General features: G+C 46.3%; 1 protein-coding gene across 3 annotated transcripts in view; it reads left to right on the top strand.

The window, feature by feature from the left end:
• EML4 (EMAP like 4) overlaps positions 1-21422 on the top strand; it is a 189879-nt gene that overhangs the window by 25414 nt on the left and 143043 nt on the right. Inside the window, exon 1 of one of the 3 annotated variants that reach the window (XM_044291840.1) lies at positions 20399-20566. The exons of the other annotated variants lie outside the window; for them this stretch is intronic. Coding sequence (XP_044147775.1) covers positions 20542-20566 — 25 coding nt within the window. The 5' untranslated portion in view covers positions 20399-20541. Of the gene's footprint in view, positions 1-20398; positions 20567-21422 lie in introns of those variants that run through there. 3 annotated transcript variants of the gene reach the window in all.

Raw genomic sequence — 21422 nt, 5'->3', positions numbered from 1 at the left:
AGGTTGTGTCTGGTATTGTAAGTCAGCTGTATTCAGATGAATGAGGCTAAGCAGCAACACCACCCAGCTTATAGACATGGAAGAAAGCAGCCATGTTTTTCTAATCCTGAAATGGTTGAGAGAGGCAGCAAAGAACATCTGAGGAGGAACCAACATGGCTAGGTATTGCATGGACAGCCCTTTAAAGAAGCACTCCCCAAAAATGTTATTCTCTAAACTGTTGGAAAGGTTCACAATATAAACCATAGTGAAGGTAATCTTCTTACCAGTGACTGTATTTCTGAGTTATAACCTCCCTTCTGGTCCTCAGCTGTGTCATGTGACCAACACTGACTTTCCAAATAACACAGCATCTTATGTGTGGACAGGAAGCCATTTTCTCTATGTATTCTCAATGTCAGCCTCATAGGAATGAATAGAGAATTAAATCACTTCCTGTCCTGTCAGTTGAAGACGCAGAGTGCTGGTCACATGACACAGCTGAGGATCAGAAGGGAGGTCATAACTCACAAATGCAGTCACTGGTAAGAAAATTGCCTTCACTGCAGATAATATCATGTACCTTTCTAACAGGTCAGAGAATAAAAAGTTTTGTAGAAATTGTAATTCTTAATTTCCCTTGTGGTGGCGCTGCAGGGGAATTGAACACCTGCTGGCAGGTGATCCAGCTGATCGCTGGAAGTCCTAGCAGCAGGACATCCTGTAATTGACACATCCTTGGTGGTTCTTTTAAAAAAAATAAAAATGGGTTATCCAAAGCGGACAAAAGTTTTGAAGTCTGGTATAATTTTGATCTGTCCCTTTTAACCAGGGTCTATGGGAGAGAGTTAAATAGCTCAGTCTCTCGAGCAGTTTGAGACTTCACACCAAACTGACGGCAAATGAATAAGGCTATTCAATGATATTAAATGAAAAAATAATTATCTGTGGTTGTAATAAATTGCCCACTTGGGCCGGTGATATGGCGCGCTGAGGCTTTCAAGCACTAGAGCCTGTTTACTTTTAAGCATCCAAAATCCTTCAGCCGAGACTTCCTGCGCTCTCAGACTGATGAATGTCACAGCTTGAGCCGCTGCAATATTACCGAGCAGTCAATGGGAATACAATGTCCTCAGTGCCAGGGCCAAAGCAAACATTCGCGTATGAAGAAAAGAAAAACCCGCCTGAGTTGCGTAAAAAAGTAAATGCCAAGCGCTTGATGCCACTGCAGTCCAAGTGTTCAAATGTGCAGACCGTGGTGATGGCAACCAGCGGACGGTGACAGTCTGGCAAAACTTCCAGTGCACTCACCGGGAGCAATGTCCCCCTAAGGCTACATTCGCAATTTCGCATGACCGTGCCGTGTTTTGCGGTCCACAAATTGTGGATTTGCAGAACATGGATGCCGGCCACGTGCGTTCCACAATTTGTGCAACGGACAGCCTATTCTTGTCTGCAAAACGGACAAGAATAGGACCTGTTCTATTGTTTTTTGCTGGGCAACGGATGCGGACAGCACACAAGAGTGTTGTCCGCATCTTTTGCGGCCCAATTGAAGTGACTGTAGCCTAACACGCAGATATAATTTCTGTGGAGCAGAGCGTTTCGTGACCTGTGTTGGGTGTGGAGACTAAACATACGTGTGAACGTGGTTCTAATGTTTTAAAGGACATCTGTCAGCAGATTTGCACCTATGACACTGGCTGACCTGTTCCATGTGCACTTGGCAGCTGAAGACATCTGTGTTGGTCCCATGTTCATATGTGCCCGCGTTGCTGAGAAGAAATATTTTTTTATATATGCAAATGAGCCTTTAGGAGCAACAGGGGCGTTACCATTACACCTAGAGGCTCTGCTCTCTGTGCAACTGATGCACCCTCTGCACTTTGGCCCAGGCTTGATGACTTTTTCACTGCCTGGTCCTGTCAATTAAATAGGTTGTCTGGGTTCAGGCTCCCCTTCACTCCTTTTCCTTGTACGAGTAGAGCATCGGACCATTTCCTTGCTCTGACTCTCCCCTTGCTTTGCGCCGCATAGTGCAGCGCGAGGTCTGTTTGTTGTGACCATGTGACGTACTGGGCTTCACATTTATTATGTAGGGAGCCCGGTGACATCAGCGGCACAAACTTTTGATATCCACCTCTAAAACCGCCCAGAAAAGGGCTATGCTCTGCCCATTTGTGCCGGAGACTTCACTGTGCTCCCTGCTAGGCGGAAATCTCTGCCCAGCATACTAATGTGAAGCCTGGTACGTCACCGGCTTATAACAGACCTTGCGCTATACTGCAGTTGCAGAGCCTCTAGGTGTAATGGCAATGCCCCCATTGCTCCTAGAGGCTCATTTGCATATATTAAAACAAAATTTTCTCTCAGCAATGCGGACACATATGAACATGGGACCAACACAGATGCCCTCAGCTGCCAAGTAGGATTAGAGAAAACGGGTCTGCTGTTTTCTTACCATACAGAGCGCCCCCCTAGTCCACAAGTTTTGCCTAGGTTTGCAGCTAAGGCCTCTTTCACACTTGCGTTGTCCGGATCCGGCGTGTACTCCATTTACCGGAAGTGCCCGCCGGATCCGTAACACCGCAAGTGAACTGAAAGCATTTGAAGACTGATCCGTCTTCAAAATGCGTTCAGTGTTACTATGGCACCAGGACGCTATTAAAGTCCTGGTTGCCATAGTAGTAGTGGGGAGCGGTATACTTAGTCTGTGCGGCTCCCGGGGCGCTCCAGAATGACGTCGGAGCGCCCCATGCGCATGAATGACGTGCCATGTGTTCACGTCATCCATGCGCGTGGGGCCCCCTGACGTCACTCTGAAGCGCCCCGGGAGCCGCACGGACGGTAAGTATACTGCTCCCCCGATCCCCACTACACTTTACCATGGCTGCCAGGACTTTAGCGTCTTGGCAGCCATGGTAACCATTCAGAAAAAGCTAAACGTCGGATCCAGTAATGCGGCGAAACGACGTTTAGCTTAAGGCCGGATCCGGATTAATGCCTTTCAATGGGCATTAATGCCGGATCAGGCCTTGCGGCAAGTGTTCTGGATTTTTGGCCGGAGCAAAAAGCGCAGCATGCTGCGGTATTTTCTCCGGCCAAAAAATGTTCCGGTCCGGGAACTGAAGACATCCTGAACGGATTTCTCTCCATTCAGGATTCTTCCGGCATAGAGCCCCGACGACGGAACTCTATGCCGGAAGAAATGAACGCAAGTGTGAAAGAGCCCTAAGCTCCGTTCGCAAGGAAGAAAAAGGCAGACCCTCTTTTGTAATTAAGGACAACTGCTTTAAAGGTGTTGTCCAGCCTTTCATATGTAGTGGCCGTCCCGGTTCCAGCGCTGTGGCTCCAGATTGGAATTTGTGACGTGCTGTATTCATGCATGTCGTCTCCTCTGCCAGCCAATCGGTGGTCTCGGCGGTAACATGTGCAGGAAAGGTAAGTGACTGCTGTGGCCATTGATTGGCCAGCCTAAATGATGTGCATGTATACGGCTCAGCTCGTCACACTTCTGGTCTGGCAGAGACGGGAGCCACACTGCTGGACCCTGGACGGTCTGACCTCCACACTGGCTCGCTGGCAATTTTTTTCTTTATTTTTGAGTCTTGACAGCTCTTTTTAAGGGTATGTTCACATCTGAGGCATGCCTGATCCGGCACAAATGCCGGCTGTTGGACAGACAAAAACCATTGCATGTAATAGTTTTTGTCCAGCTGAAACATGGCATTTAAGCCAGAAAACGGAGGACCCCATTACGGCAGTGAACTGTAGAATCTGGCGATGCTGGATCCAGATGCCGCGACAGCCTGCCTTATCTGCTGCCGCAGAAGTGAACGTTCCCCAACTTAGAATGGTTTTTCGAGATTTGACAACCCGTGATGGAACTTGACCCATCTTTGATTTTCGGTAATTTATTTTTTTCCCCCCTAATTGAATATGTAATATTATCAGTGTCCCTTAAAATGCCCTACATTCCTCCTGCACATGAGGCGTGAGGGTTTCATGTCGGTGTAACATTCCTAAAGAAGCACGTGAAGTCCTGGAAATAGCATGCCCAGCATCCACCGAGGGATGAAATACACACTATTGAGCTGTTCTGATTTTCCAGGACTGTGAAACGAATGTGGGGATGAGGCCTGATGGAATATTCTGTCTCCTCACCTCGAAAGACCGCTAACATCCTGCCCCTCTTCCCCGATGCAGGATAATTGCGGACATCTTGCTTTAGGGGCATAGCGCCTCAGACACATGGTTCCTGTTCTTGACTTTTAAGTCTTAGAAGGAAAGCAGATGTGTCTCCGATTTTTGTTTACTGGTGAACTTTATTCTTGAGAATAAAGGAGAAAACTTGGTGTGTTTTATAATAAAAAAAAAAAAAAAGAGAAAAAGAAACTCTCATCCTCAAAAGTGCAGTCAAAAATACCAGAAACTTCATTGAGCTGACTCGGCGTCCGATCGCGGAGGATTTTGCTGTTTGGAAACCTCGCTGGTGATCTGACCTACGGAGACTCCACGGCATGCTGACCAGAATATGCGGTTACATGGCCCTGTCAATCAAGGAGGAGCAATGGTGCACAGACTGACTTCGGCACGCCCAAGGTGCACTTAAGTCCTCATTTGCATATAGATTAAAAAGTTTTTTTATTTATTTTTTCTCCAGAATTAAATGATGGCTCTCTAAGTGAAAGGTATCATTGCATTTAGCTGAGCTAGCCCTACAAGGCTTTGGGCCAGGTTTAACAGTGAATTTCCTGATTACACATACACCTAGCGTGTTTTCAATGGGGAGCAAGAGATCATACCTTACCCCCCCCCCCCCAAACATCTGCCAAAGGGGGTGAGCTGGATACGCCTATATGGTAATTTTGGTTTTGTGGACAGTAGACCTCTTTTTTTATAACTTATTAATGGACACACCAAATATGATGTTATAAGAACCCTCTGGCCAAAATTTATTGGGGTCATTTATTATAAGCTCTTGCGCAAGAAACTGGTGTAAAAAGTCACAAATCCTCAATGTGTAACTTTTTGGAAGCCATTTCCCTTTAATGTAGGCGGAAAGGGCATTTCTACACCCTCCTCGCTGTATTCTGGGGAGTATTGGGGGTGTGGAGTGGGCGAGGCCCTTCGGTACACTCACTCTGGTTAAGGCCTCATGCACTTGACCCGTAGCAGGTCCATGCCCAAGTTGCGGCCTGCAAACCGCGGGTCCGCAGTATATGGCAGTCCCATTCACATGAGTGGTTCCACCATCTGGAAGATAGTGTGAAGGCCTGAAAAAGGAGGGTCACGAAAGCACGCTGGAGTGCTTCTGTAGCATTTGAACCTGCTCTATTATTTATTTTTTGCAGTGCGGACCCATTAAAGTTGAATAAGTCTGCATCCGTCAGCATCGGCCACACAGACGGCCCCCAATGCATGGCACGGGCGGCACATGAGCCCTTAACTCTGTAAATGATGATTGAAATCTGCACCAGCTGGAGAAAAGGCCGGTCTAAAACGATCAATGACCAAACCCCCTCCTCCCTTTTCGTGCAGGGGCAGAGCATGACAGGAGGAGAATGTGAAAGACTGAGCACTCCATCCCCTGCACTAGGCTTTACGCCTCATTCACACATCAGTGTTCGGTCAGTGATTTCCATCAGGGATTTTGAGCCAAAACCAGGTGCGGCTCTAAACACAGAACAGGAGCAGATCTTTCCCTTATACCTCATGTCTCTGGAGGCTCCAATCCTGGTTTTGGCTCACAAATCACTGATGGAAATCACTGACCGAACACTGACGTGTGAATAAGGCCTCAGCGTTCACAGGAGTATCGGACTTTGCTCAGATTATTTGTACTTGATGAGGCCATCTTTGTTTTACTGCTCTTTTCATCATCATTGGTTAAACCTTGGGAACCACTTTTCGTATAATTCACGTAATTCATAATAGAGCTGTTTAATAACTCGGCTTTGAAGTCCAGAAGCTCTTTAGTCCATTTTAGTCCCTTAATGCACATTCTGTATCCATAAACTGGATGAAGACAGAAGCCTATAAGATACCTCGAGTATTTGTGATCCGCGATGGTTAAATAGTTGACTTCATTTACATAAAGCCGCCTGCGCAACATTTTAAAAGATGTGGAAAAAAAATTCAGACAAACAGTTATAAGAGGACTGTTGTGCAGCATTAACCGTCGAAGCAGTCCACTCTTTTAACCACTTCAACCCCACTAGCTAAAACCCCCTTCATGACCAGAGCACTTTTTACACTTCGGCACTACACTACTTTCACCGTTTATCGCTTGGTCATGCAACTTACCACCCAAATGAATTTTACCTCCTTTTCTTCTCACTAATAGAGCTTTCATTTGGTGGTATTTAATTGCTGCTGACATTTTTACTTTTTTTGTTATTAATCGAAATGTAAAGATTTTTTTGCAAAAAAATGACATTTTTCACTTTCAGCTGTAAAATTTTGCAAAAAAACGACATCCATATATAAATTTTTCGCTAAATTTATTGTTCTGCATGTCTTTGATAAAAAAAAAATAAAATGTTTGGGCAAAAAAAAAAAATGGTTTGGGTAAAAGTTATAGCGTTTACAAACTAAGGTACAAAAATGTGAATTTCCGCTTTTTGAAGCAGCTCTGACTTTCTGAGCACCTGTCATGTTTCCTGAGGTTCTACAATGCCCAGACAGTAGAAAAACCCCACAAATGACCCCATTTCGGAAAGTAGACACCCTAAGGTATTCGCTGATGGGCATAGTGAGTTCATAGAACTTTTTATTTTTTGTCACAAGTTAGCGGAAAATGATGATTTTTATTTTAATTATTTTTTTCTTACAAAGTCTCATATTCCACTAACTTGCGACAAAAAATAAAAAATTCTAGGAACTCGCCATGCCCCTCACGGAATACCTTGGGGTGTCTTCTTTCCAAAATGGGGTCACTTGTGGCGTAGTTATACTGCCCTGGCAATTTAGGGGACCATATGTGTAAGAAGTACTTTGCAATCAAAATGTGTAAAAAATGGCCTGCGAAATCCGAAAGGTGCACTTTGGAATATGTGCCCCTTTGCCCACCTTGGCTGCAAAAAAGTGTCACACATCTGGTATCGCCGTACTCGGGAGAAGTTGGGGAATGTGTTTTGGCGTGTCATTTTACATATACCCATGCTGGGTGAGAGAAATATCTTGGCAAAAGACAACTTTTCCAATTTTTTTATACAAAGTTGGCATTTGACCAAGATATTTTTCTCACCCAGCATGGGTATATGTAAAATGACACCCCAAAACACATTCCCCAACTTCTCCTGAGTACGGCGATACCAGATGTGTCACACTTTTTTGCAGCCTAGATGCGCAAAGGGGCCCAAATTCCTTTTAGGAGGGCATTTTTAGACATTTGGATCCCAGACTTCTTCTCACGCTTTCGGGCCCCTAAAAAGCCAGGGCAGTATAAATACCCCACATGTGACCCCACTTTGGAAAGAAGACACCCCAAGGTATTCAATGAGGGGCATGGCGAGTTCATAGAATATTTTTTATTTTTTTGCATAAGTTAGCGGAAATTATTTTTATTTTTTTTTGTTTTTTTCTCAAAGTCTCACTTTCCGCTAACTTAGGACAAAAATTTCAATCTTTCATGGACTCAATATGCGCCTCACGGAATACCTTGGGGTGTCTTCTTTCCGAAATGGGGTCACATGTGGGGTATTTATACTGCCCTGGCTTTTTAGGGGCCCTAAAGCGTGAGAAGAAGTCTGGAATATAAATGTCTAAAAATGTTACGCATTTGGATTCCGTGAGGGGTATGGCGAGTTCATGTGAGATTTTATTTTTTGACACAAGTTAGTGGAATATGAGACTTAGTAAGAAAAAACAAACAAAAAAATATATTTCCGCTAACTTGGGGCAAAAAAAATTCTGAATGGAGCCTGACGGGGGGGGGGGGGGGGGGGGGGGGGGGTGATCAATGACAGGGGGGGTGATCACCCATATAGACTCCCTGATCACCCCCCTGTCATTGATCACCCCCCTGTAAGGCTCCATTCAGACGTCCGTATGATTTTTACGGATCCATGGATCGGATCCGCAAAACACATGCGGACGTCTGAATGGAGCCTTACAGGGGGGTGATCAATGACAGGGGGGTGATCAGGGAGTCTATATGGGTGATCACCTCCCTGTAAGGCTCCATTCAGACGTCCGCATGTGTTTTGCGGATCCGATCCATGGATCCGTAAAAATCATACGGACGTCTGAACGGAGCCTGACAGGGGGGTGGTCAATGACAGGGGGGTGATCAGGGAGTTTATATGGGGTGATCAGGGGTTCATAAGGGGTTAATAAGTGACGGGGGGGGGGGGGTGGTGTTTGGTGCGACTTTACTGAGCTGCCTGTGTCCTCTGGTGGTCGATCCTAACAAAAGGGACCAGCAGGTATATTAGACGCTGTTATCGAAACAGCGTCTAATATACCTGTTAGGGGTTAAAAAAATCACATCTCCAGCCTGCCAGCGAGCGATCGCTGCTGGCAGGCTGGAGATCCACTTGCTTACCTTCTGTTCCTGCGAGCGCCTGTGTGCGCGCGTTCACAGGAAATCTCGGGTATCGCGGGAGGACGCGTATATGCGTCCACCCAGAAGAGCAGGGCCGCCGGCAGGACGCAATCCTGTGTACGGCGGTCCTGTAGCGGTTAAAGGGCACCTGTCAGCAGTTTTGTCCCTATGACACTGGCTGAGCCGTTACACGTGCGCTTGGCAGCTGAAGGCATCTGTGTTGGTCCCAGGTTCATATGTGTCCGCATTGCTGAGAAAAATGATGTTTTCATGTATGCAAATTAGCCTCTAGGAGCAACGGGGGCGTTGCTGTTACACCTAGAGGCTCAGCTCTCTGCACTTTGATTGACAGGACCAGGCACTGAAAGGGTCATCATGCCTGGTCCTTCACAATCCCCCCCCAAAGTCTACACTCATAGCAATTAGTCATCATTATCCGAGTCCCAGCACCGCCGCCGATCGGCTGTGCTCTGGTGAACTCCGCGGGCTCCCAGCATCTTTCCAAGCACAGCGCCATACATCGTATAGTGGAAGCTCTTGGTATAACTTGACTTTAATGGGTCTGAGCTGCAACTAGGATTTTACAGCAGCAGCAAATAACAAATCTAGTCTGCGCACTGCAAAAAAAGCGTAAATTGACATGCGGCGCGGATTAAATTTCGGCAGCTTGTCAGTTTCTGCTGTGGATATTCACTGCAGAACTTGTTCTGTGGAAACGCGTCACAATCTGCAGCAGAAATCCTGCTGTGGGGATCGTCCCCTATGGCTGTACTGTAAGGGTATATTCACATGCGGCAAGTGTCCCGACTAGGGATAAGTGAACTGAGTAATCTCATCAGCCAAAGTATCTCCTCCTGCCACCTGATTGACAGGGCGGGACATTTCACCCAGCTTTGTCGGCATCGTGCCTGCTTCTGCTTCCTGAGCAGCAACTATGCATGCGCTACTAGTCTGAAGCGTAGTGACGCATGCACAGGTGCCGCTCTGGCAGTGGAAGTAGAGCCTCGGCGCTTGCGCCGCAACTTGGAGCAGCAGCACAAGCGTGATGTCATCAGGGCTTGGTAAGAAGTCCGCCCTGTCAATCTGGAGGCAGGGTGGGCCGTTCCTCACAGATCTGGTTGATGAGACGAATCTATTAGCTCATTTTGACTCCTGACGAAACTACCAGATTCACATTTAGGGAGCTGATCAGTTTCCGAAATGCCTCCAGCAAATCTGCTGCATGTAGATCCACCCTTAGGGCATGTGCACACAGTGCGTATTATACACTGGTTTTCCTGGTGGATTGTCGTATGAATGGTCAGCGTTTGGTCTGTGAAGAATCCTTGTTTGGTCCGTTTTGTTTTTTTTTTTGTTTTTTTTACCTCCGTCTGTCATCTGTGTTCCACGGACACTGCTAGGTTGAAAATTAATTTCCAGAGCATCTCCTAGCAAGGATCTGTGAAAATCACTGGCACTGACCAAACACGGGGATGGCATCTGTGTTGGACAAAAATAGGGCATGATTTTGTGGTGTCGCAACGGTCAGTAGAAAACCACACACATTAAAGTCAATAAATGTGTGGTGTCCACGGAGACCACAGACGGCACACGACTGTGATTCACTGATGTGTGAAAGAGGGGCGTCCCAGTAATTTTGTCCATACAGTGGATATGAATTGTGTCCGGCCAGAGCAACCTTAGCCTGAAGGCACCTTACAAAAAAACTGTGCAATGTTTTTGTTTTTTAGGTCCAGCATCAAATGTCAGAAGTGATCCCATGGGATCGGTTCTGCCATCGGTGTCCCATCTGCATTCCTGCGCTACAGCGGAGGGAAACTGATGGGTGTGTATAGAGGAACCCAGCCTGGCATCGCTGTCCTTTCTTGCGGTGGTGAATTCTTCTGAAGTGGTCGGTGATTGACTCTCAGTCTCTTGTATTTAGTGTCTCGCAGTCGTTGCAGTGGATCATTACTGAAATATCTGCACAAGCCTACAGCTTTCTATTGACAAGCCACGTCTTGATTTCTTGGTCTGGACGTTCGCAGATGAAGTGTTGGTAATTTTCTGTGTGTTTTGGGCTGAAATTAGAGAAAAGTAACTGGAGGAAACGGTTTGGAGGAGCACCAGGCTATCACGGGGGGAGGCCAGCAATAAGGAGACTCCTGCTGCTGGCAGGACACTTTGGGGCTGGACTCTGAATATTCCATCGCAAATTCAAATCAACCTTTGAAACTCTATAACTGTGAGAGTGTGATAAAGGGGAACACTTCATCCCTTACTTGTAGGTCAAACATCGGTCAAGTATCAGACCGAACGTCTCTTAAAGGGGTATTACGTGTTCAATAAAAAAAATTTAACTTATGATACGTTAAGCAATATTGTAATGTAGTTACTGTATCAGTTCCTCAGGTTTTCAAGATCTCTGCTTGCTGTCAAAACAATGCAAGGCTGCAGAGGTGGTCGATACTGTAAATAGTCTCTAAATACTTTTTGAGGTCAGGTTAAAGTGGTATTCTAGTAACAGCAAGTTATGGCAGAATTACCTCCTCTCCATCGAGAGATATAGCCCTTAGAAATGGGGTTAGGGATGAGTGAACCCAACCTTTTTCAGGTTCGGTGTTCGGATACTAAAGGAATTCAGTTATGGATTCGGGTATAACTGAATCGAACAGAGTTCGTGACTGAATACAAAACGGATTGCCTTTTAAGAGCATTCCATTTTGATCCGTCACAATAGAAGTGTATGGCCAAACTGAATGTACTGTGTGGCTTAAAACAAAAACCTGCATAGTGGAAACCAGACGTTTCCATTATGCTGCCCATAGACTTCTATTATGACTGATCAAAACAGAATGTCTCTTAAAGGCTTCCGTTTTACATTCGGTCATGAATTCCGTTAGATTCCGTTATAACGGAATCCATAATGGAATTCCTTCAGTACCTGAACCCAGTGAGGTTCAGGTGCACTCATACCTAGTTGGTAATGATGGCAGCCGAATGTGAAATCGTGTTTCAGCAGTTTTCAATCCCAACCCCGTTTCTAACTTGCGGCCCTCTAGCTGTTACAAACCTACAACTCCCAGGATGCCCTTATAGCTGTAGGCTGTCTGGTCATGATGGAAGTTGTAGTTTTGCAACAACTCAAGGGCCACAGGGTTAACATCACTGTTTTAAAGCTTAGATTGTCAGCTTTTAAACAAGACCAGCCATACACCTCTAGCTGCTATACAGCCTGAGATATGAATGGTTAAAGCAGCCTTAGGCCCCTTTCACACGAGCAAGATGGATTAGGTCTGGACACCGGATGTTTTCATCGGCGAGCCGGGACCCAGGTAAGTATATGCAGCATGGGGGGCAGTGCAGTTTATAACGTTATCCTTTAAGTATTATAACGTAATAAACTATATTTGGCATCATAACTTTATTCTCTGGGTCAGTACCCTTGTCTCTCAGAATTCAAGGTCTTATATAGCTAAACTGAAGAAAAAATAGTTCTGAGCACTGGCACACAAAGGGGGAAAATATTACTGGTCCTTATAGGGGTTGCCTCACGAAAAATAGTCAGCATTTTTCAAGCCAGCACCTGGATCTGAATTGTCATGTAATTGCATGTAATTAAAATAACAATTAATATAGCCATTGATCTATTCACTGAAATCTGTTTGTATAGCGCCACCTGCTGTTTGCTTTTTTTCTGATTTCTCTGTCCGGCTCACGCAGATGGAAGCACATGCTCAGTTCCATCCTTCAACTGCCACCAGCTGCAGTTAAATGGACACACCCCCTGAGGGTTCACGCCCACTTAGCTGACCGTTTGCTATAAATCTAGCAGAGCAATGAATGGGGAGATCTCTGGATCCATGTGAGGTACAGGGCTTGTTCGAGCTTTGTTAGAAAGCCCCCCATCGCCCCCCCCCCCCCCCCTCTATAGCATTAACAACATTGGTGGCACAGTGTGCGCCCCCCCCCCATAGCATTAACAACATTGGTGGCCAGTGTGCGGCCTCCCATCTCCCCCCCGATCATTGGTGGCAGCGGAGTTCCGATCGGAGTCCCAGTTTAATCGCTGGGGCTCCGATCGGTAACCATGGCAACCAGGACGCTACTGCAGTCCTGGTTGCCATGGTTACTTAGCAATAGTACAATAGTAGAAGATTCATACTTACCTGCTGGCTGCTGCGATGTTCGTGTCCGGCCGGGAGCTCCACCTACTGGTAAGTGACAGGTCTGTGCGGCGCATTGCTAAATGAACTGTCACTTACCAGTAGGAGGAGCTCCCAGCCGGACACAGACATCGCAGCTCCCAGGTAAGTATGAATCTTTTACTATTGTACTATTGCTAAGTAACCATGGCAACCAGGGCTGCAGTAGCGTCCTGGTTGCCATGGTTACCGATCGGAGCCCCAGCGATTAAACTGGGACTCCGATCGGAACTCCGCTGCCACCAATGATCGGGGGGGGGGGGGGAGATGGGAGGCCGCACACTGCCACCAATGTTGCTAATGCTATAGAGGGGGGGGGGGGGAGATGGGAGGCCGCACACTGCCACCAATGTTGCTAATGCTATAGAGGGAGGGGGGGCCGATGGGGGGGCACACTGTGCCACCAACAAATTATTACAATAGAGGGGGGGGAGGGGCCGATGGGGGGCGCACACTGTGCCACCAACGAATTATTACAAGGGAGGGAGGGGGGGGGGGCCCGCACTGGCCACCAATGATATTCAAACTGGGGAGGGGGCGGGTCTGCCCCCTGCTGCCTGGCAGCCCTGATCTCTTACAGGGGGATATGATAGTACAATTAACCCCTTCAGGTGCGGCACCTGAGTGGTTAATTGTGCTGATCACGGCCCCCTGTAAGAGATCGGGTGCTGCCAGGCAGCAGGGGGCAGTCATGTACACAGTTTGTAGTATATTCTAACTAGAAGCGTCCCCATCACCATGGGAACGCCTGTTTTAGAATATACTGTCGGAAATGAGTTTTCACGATCTAACTCATATCCGACAGTATATTCTAACATTGAGGCGTTCCCATGGTGATGGGGATGCTTCAAGTTAAAATATACCATCGGATTGGAGAAAACTCCGATCCGATGGTATAAAAGGGACTCCTGACTTTACATTGAAAGTCAATGGGGACGGATCCGTTTGAAATTGCACCATATTGTGTCAACGTCAAACGGATCCGTCCCCATTGACTTGCATTGTAATTCAGGACGGATCCGTTTGACTACGCACGGCCAGGCGGACACCAAAACGACATTTTTTTTCATGTCCGTGGATCCTCCAAAAATCAAGGAAGACCCACGGACGAAAAAACGGGCCCCGTTTTTGCAGACCGTGAAAAAATACTGTCGTGTGCATGAGGCCTAAGGGTTTCAAATGCACGTCAGTCACCCGAATGCGCCAACTACATTTACTTTAGACATAATTTTAAAAATGTACTAGAGAAAAGAGCAGTGAGACTATGGAACTCTCTGCCCGAGGAGGTGGTGATGGTGGAGTCATTAAAAGAGTATTTCTGGAGTGTAATAATATTACAGGCTATAGCTTCTAGAGAGGGGTCATTGATCCAGGGAGTTATTCTGATCGGAGTCAGGATTTTTTTTCTCCCTAAAATGAGTAAAATTGGCTTTTACCCCCCATTTTTTTTTTTTTTTTGCTTTCCTCTGGATCAACTCTGCAGGATAACGGGCTGAACTGAATGAACAGATGTCTGTTCTCCCCCCCCCCCCCCCAGTGTTAAAATATATATAAAAAATATATTTTCGAGAGGGGTTTTCCAATTTTAATGTGACTTACGGGGTTGAAATGAGTTTTAGAGTATTTACCGGATCGGCTGTACAGTACATTGCCTCTGCATGCCGCAGTCTTTCTTCGGGAGCTACCTCGTCTAACGGCTTCATCATATGTAGCAAGACGTCATGTTCCCAGAGCCATGGACTGCGTGTATGTACTGCAAACAGGGACCTCTAATTACTGTTTACTCCATTCCGCAGGTGACTACTCCTTGGCCAATGGCCGCTCTTGCTTTTAATACATTATTGTAAAACTGAAATGTTTGCAAAGGGCTTTGGTCCACGTGCTATTAAACATCATCAGTGAAAATCCACCACTGCTTAGGGTATATCCATGGCCGTGGTAAGTGTCCTCTCCGTCGAATGCATCCATTGTTACTACAGATCTTGTCCACAGACCTTTTGCCCCCATCGGTTCCACAATTCGGCTATTTTCTGCATTGTAACGCGTAAAGAAAATGCCTACCACATCATCAAAATTCTTTACCTTTCGTCTGGCAGCGCTCGCTAGGCTTTCCAGAGGTAATCCTTTCTGGCTGAAGCTCGTACACTACTCCTGAGTCAGGGTTTTGCCTTTTTATTTTTTGCTATTCCCTCCCTGGCTGTGTTACGTAGACCTTTTTATTTCTGTACCTGTGAATTTTATTATTTTTATTTTTTGCTAGGTTTTTGAGTGCAAAAGAGCTTATCTTTGGAGAGTAAAATACTAGCTGTGATACTTGCCTAAAGATATTGGCTTTCATCACAGTTGTCCGCCGGTGCCAAATGTAACACTATCACTATACGGCTGGATGCGGAGAGCCATGATCGGAGAGATTTTACACTGGATTCGGGATGTCGAGGTGGTATTTGCTAATTTGCCTACTCTGTGCGACATGCCTGTGGTAATAGTTCATTGCGTCTCACGCCTGGGGTGTCGGAGGAGCTGGCCTCCAGTATGCTGAGTCACGTAGCCGGTGGTGGGCATCACCTACGTGACCGCCTTTCCTGCTGAAGCTCTCTCCCTCTCACAGTTCGGGGGGGTGGGTTGACCTGCTGTAGCTCTCTCCCTCTCACAGTTAGGAGGGGGGCCGGGTTAACCTGCTGCAGCTCTCTCCTTCTCACAGTTGGGGGGTGGGGGTTGACCTGCTGCAGCTCTCTCCCTATCACAGTTCAGAAAGGGGGGATGGGGGGTTCCTGCTGCAGCTCTCTCCCTATCACAGTTCAGAAAGGGAAGGGGGGGGGGGGGTTCCTGCTGCAGCAGCTCTCTCCCTGGTTCTAACAGTAGATAAAGCTGGTGGGAGTTGGATTGCACTGAGCACGTGCGTCCGCCTCATCGACGTTAGTTAGACTGAAAAGGAAAGGAACAAACAGCAGGTGGCGCTATTCAGATACATTTCATAGAATTTTTTGTTACATGCAATTATGAAAGTATTCATTGCGTAATACCTGAGACTATTGAAACCATGATTGATCTCAAACTAGCTCCTCCGTGACTACCTCAGATCAGCTCCCTGTTTACAGCACCAACCTCCCCCGCTTCCTTTTGCTGTAATAATGTCCTTTGATTGTGCCCCATAACTCAGACGGCCAGACAAGGCGCAGATGCACGCCAGCTCTGTTTGTTCAGTGTCGCCCCTGGGCGAGCCTCTCCATGTACTACTATTGGTTTTATTGTGATCTCCTGCAAGGATTGCTGCACGTACGAAAGGCAATTACCACTGTGGGGTTAAGGCCCTGCGAGGCCGTCACGTGGGGCACTGTTTATTTAAAGCTGAAGTTGCCCTTTAAAGACGGCCATTAGCACTTTGTAGCTGTCTGCAAGGCTGGACATGCTGTCCTTGGCTAGTGCTGCCAGTGCATTAGTGGGGAGAGGGTCTGGAGGACACGGTGTGCCACACACCAGCTTTACACCCCATTTATCAACAGATTAAATGCAAAAGCTGTCAGTCTTTGTTTAGTGTGACACATTGCTAGCATAGGCGAGATGTCCTGGGAGTAACACTCACCGGTCCGTTATAGTGGGATTTGTTTTTTTATTAATTTTTTTTTCTCCAGGAAAGTAAACTTTGCACTATAAAGTGTTCATCCATCTTGATCGTTATGATTAGTTTTCCATACGAGAGGTGTCATGTCACCGTGTACTTGTATACGGAGCGATCAGTCTGCTTTAAGAGGCTGGATGTGTCTATTGGGTTATAGGGCACATTATACATCTTCAAGGTGTTGTCCAGGATATCCTTGATTTTATTTTTATTTTTAATACTGCCCCCTCACTGCCAGACCTTGCTTCCTGCCAGTCAGTCCCTGGCTGTGCACCAGCTTTTTATTATATATTGTTTGGCGGTTCTGGTCTAATTATTCCGTGCGTTGTACATGTTTTCCTCAGTTTGGGCTGCACACTGCTGCCCGTCTGCCCAAGGATTTTAAATAGAGTATACTATAGCTGGATCCTACGCTGCCCTTTGTCTAATAGTGTAGGTTCTTATCTGTAGAAGCCACCTTGCCGTTAGTAGATGGGCACGACACAAAAATGTGCACAAAGAGCTTAGAATTTTCATATATTGTAAGAATAGCAGTAATGCCACTCTGAGTAATCCATGTTTCCAGGGTGCTGCTGCATATACTGTTTGCATTTGCATGTCAGCCATGGTAGCATGCACCTGCACTTTATTATATATTGTTTAAAGGTGCTGGCTTTTTTTCCACCCGGTTGTCTTTACTGCGCTTTGGTTCCCACGTGTAAACTTCTGGAACAGACGGGGTCACGTACGCCACTGCGGCCAAGGACTGGTGTCAGTGGCAACATGTTCCCAAGCGACATATCACTGCTCACACCAGTCATTAGCTGTAGCAGCGCACGTGACCCCTATGCGTGCCAAAAAATATGAATGAGGGCGCTCAAGACAGACTAGAACCAAGCGATGAAGTATGCTTCTCTTCAAAGGGCTGGTGCGGAGGGGGTGGACAACAGAGGATGACAGAGAATATTCTGGGCTGGTAGGACCTTTAACGAAACAAGGGTCCTTAGGGCTGGTCTCCTGTGGCAATAAAGTGATAGGTGATTTTTTTTTTTTTTTTTTTTTAGGCCAGGACTGGAAAATTCCAGGAAGGCGGGGGTAAAATAAATAAATAAAAATTTACTCCACCCGTCCCTGCCGGTGTAGAGGTCCCCGCTGCTCTTTTTGCTGATGTCCTGACACACCAGGAAATGACCGTGAATGCAGCCGTGACAGTCTCATCCATTATTGGCAATCCCAGCCATTTCCTCCTGTGTCCGGGGTCAACAGGAAGTAAAGATCCGCGAGAACCTCAGGAGGGTGGTTGAAAGAAGTATACGTTTTATTTTATTTTCACGGTGTGCAGTCCTGTTGCAGATTTTCTGTCGCATGACCGTAACCCTCCTATTGCACTCTATAATGGACGGGTTAGGACCTGTCGCTGCTCTTCATCCTCTGGCACATTTCATATAGTAGCACTCTATAGCATGAGGCCTCTGGAGCGACGTGAGGAATAAGAATGTAAATGTGAGGGTTTGATGCCCTTTGTTCCATTCCTTAGATGCTTTTGTGCTAGCGCTAGCAGCGGATCGTACTTCACTTTTATGGCTTTTTTTCTCTTTTCCCTTGTACTGTATACCAAAGAAATGCTGTAAACCTGTCCGCCCCGTCTTCTTGTCCAAGGAGTATTTCTCCCTACATGCTGACGTGTAGAGTACCTCCATTCATTGCAAGTAAGGTAAGAGCATTTCTCCTGAAAATCAGTATGGTAGCTTTAAAAAGATGTCCTTAAAGGGGTTCTCCGGGAATTATGAAAATACTTAAAAATTACTTCATAATAAATATATTCCCAAATACCTTTCATTAGTTATAACGGCTCATTTTGTCTGGGGAGCAATTATCAGGGGAAACAAAATAGCCGCCATCCTATTAGTACATATAAAACAGTCACAACACTGAGCTAAAGAGCTGCCTCATCCTCCTCTCTGCCCTACTGGTAATACAGCTGATAAGAACTTTAGCCGAATCTCTGGGGAATTTAGTACAGAGAGGATGGACAGGCTGTGGTAATGGAGACTGCATACTGCTGCTGCTGCTTATTAGCCAAACCCCACAATCCTCTCATGTCTCCTCATCTCCATTCCCACAGAGATTCACCTGTATTCAGGATCATAATCCCTGACAAGCAGAGAGGAGGATGAGGCAGCTCTTTAGCTCAGTGTTGTGAAGTAACTTGTCCTCCTGGGTGATTAGGACAAGTTTTGTGTGTACTAATAGGACAGCGGCCATTTTGTTTCTCCTAATGATGGCTCCCTAGACAAAACTAGCCATTATAACTCATGAAAGGTATTTGGGAATATACACTCGCCTAAAGAATTATTAGGAACACCATACTAATACGGTGTTGGACCCCCTTTTGCCTTCAGAACTGCCTTAATTCTACGTGGCATTGATTCAACAAGGTGCTGATAGCATTCTTTAGAAATGTTGGCCCATATTGATAGGATAGCATCTTGCAGTTGATGGAGATTTGAGGGATGCACATCCAGGGCACGAAGCTCCCGTTCCACCACATCCCAAAGATGCTCTATTGGGTTGAGATCTGGTGACTGTGGGGGCCATTTTAGTACAGTGAACTCATTGTCATGTTCAAGAAACCAATTTGAAATGATTCGAGCTTTGTGACATGGTGCATTATCCTGCTGGAAGTAGCCATCAGAGGATGGGTACATGGTGGTCATGAAGGGATGGACATGGTCAGAAACAATGCTCAGGTAGCCCGTGGCATTTAAACGATGGCCAATTGGCACTAAGGGGCCTAAAGTGTGCCCAGAAAACACCCCCCACACCATTACACCACCACCACCAGCCTGCGCAGTGGTAACAAGGCATGATGGATACATGTTCTCATTCTGTTTACGCCAAATTCGGACTTTACCATTTGAATGTCTCCACAGAAATCGAGACCCTTCAGACCAGGCAACATTTTTCCAGTCTTGACTACTAAACATAGAGCAAAGGATTGAATGAATCAATTACAAGAATCTTTTCCTGCACGTCTTTATCCTCTCAGCTCCTCCTGCTCTATATGTAATACGCTGCCTGGCAGTTTCCCTTTAATGACTGTTCCTCCTTTTGGTGGGGAGACGGCCTTCAGACGCTCCATGGGCCCCTTGGTTCTGCCGGCTGCTGCAGGGAGATCAGTGGTTGGGTGTTAGACTGCCATAGCCCATAGGACATCAATCAGGGAGCGGCTGAACCTTTTCTCCCTTTATGCTACATGCACACGAACGTTTGTTTTCGTGTCCGTTTTTTTTTTTGCGGATAGGATGCGTACCAATTAATTTCAATGGGTCCACAAAAAATGCGGACAGCACAGCGTGTGCTGTCCGCATCAGTATGTCTGTCTGTTTCGTAGCCCCGCAAAAAAATAAATAGAACATGTCCTATTCTTTATAGGCCTTATTACAATGGATCCGCAAAACAAAAAAAAACGGATGGCATACGGCTGTCATCCGTTTTTTTGTGGACTGCAAAACACATCCGGTCGTGTGCATGTAGCCTTACATGCAGCAGCATTTATCAGCGTGCGGCTCGTTTCCCTTCTTATTTACATGGCTTCCCTTTGCCGTGTCATTCACGAGAACAGGAAGTGGGGGGTTCAGAAGAACAAGCAGATATGAAACCTCTTCTAAACGTGGCGGGAGGGTATATACACACGTGGCCTTGAAATGCTTTAGATCGGGGCTTGCGGAAATCCATGCTGCAGAAATACTTGCAGATTTCCAGTTGCAGAAATTTCTGCAACAGATCTGCCCCGTGTTTCATCATTTACCTCCAGAGAATCTGGCTAGACCTGTTGTAGATCTGCATCCCCCTCCCCCTGATCTATAATCTCCAGCCACAGCCTTCTTGTCAGGTCAGGGTTGTACCTTTAAGACCTGTCTGAGGTTCAGGAAGCCTTGTTTGCTGAGCTGGATCACGTGGCACTTGCCCGCCGGGTTTCTTCTGCAAGCACGCCTCTCCTTTTAGTACCTTCTATTATTTAAATCCAACCTTTTGCTCTCAGCAGCATCAGACTTTTGCCTCCTGCACAGAGACGTCTGGCAGACCCGGAGTACTTCTTTAAGAGAGCCTTGTTTTTAGCCGGCGTCAGCTGAGGAATCTACCATAGGCTGGAATAACATTTAAAGGAATAATACGCTGTCAACCGGATTACACCTAATTTTTCTTTTTCTTTTTTTTCGGTTAAATCGATGGATCCTGCAAACCCGCTCTGCAGTGAGTACAGTGCCTTACAATTATCAGCGTCTGCCGTGACTAGAAATTACACATTTCTGTAACTCCTTTTTCCTGTGTGTATAATTACCGAATTACTTTCTAAAAGAGCAGTTCTAGTAAATCGTTCCTCCCTTTAACCTGTGAATTCTCATAATTTAAAGAGGACCCATTGCCACTCCCAACGTGTCTGCTTTCGTGCAGTATATATGCCTAGTGAAATGAGCGTTGTTTCTTATAACTTTTGTCATTCCTCTGTTACTCCTCCTCCTGGAAATTTTAGGAATTAATTGATTACTGGGTGTTATCACCTTCCTTGTCCAAAGGGTGTGTCCCTGCACAGCCTGACACTGGCAACGCCGACTGGACAGTATCCGGTTGCGTAGGGACACACTCCCAAATGGTAACACCCAGTCGTCAATTTATTTAGGGATCTCTAAGTGGAGTAACGGAGGAATGGCACAACACAGGATGAGTGACTATGTGAGGCAGAATGTGAGAACCAACAGGGGTTGTCTAAAATGCCTGGTATTGCTGGCCATCGACATTCCCATGGTTGTTAATGAGTTGCAATACCAGACACAACCATAAACAAAGAGTGGCGCCCTTTGTAGCCCACCAAATTTTTTATTTTTTTTTTTCCTTTGCTAATCCGGAACCCTCATCACTGCCACCACCACCCCCTTCACCCAGTATCATGCTCACAGTAGTCCAAGATAGGCAGTATGTAGGTTTTAAAGTCTTATTGTCGCTCTCTTCCTATTGACAGTCCACCACCATAGACTACTTCCCATATCTGCACCCCTTGTGTGTGTGTGTGTGTAACGCTGAAGAAGCGAGGGTTAATGGCAGTCGTGCC

This window comes from Bufo gargarizans, chromosome 4, assembly GCF_014858855.1.
Source record: "Bufo gargarizans isolate SCDJY-AF-19 chromosome 4, ASM1485885v1, whole genome shotgun sequence".
Classification (NCBI taxonomy): domain Eukaryota; kingdom Metazoa; phylum Chordata; class Amphibia; order Anura; family Bufonidae; genus Bufo; species Bufo gargarizans.
The sequence above is the reverse complement of the archived record's forward strand: the minus strand, read 5'-3'. Positions and strand labels throughout refer to the sequence as shown.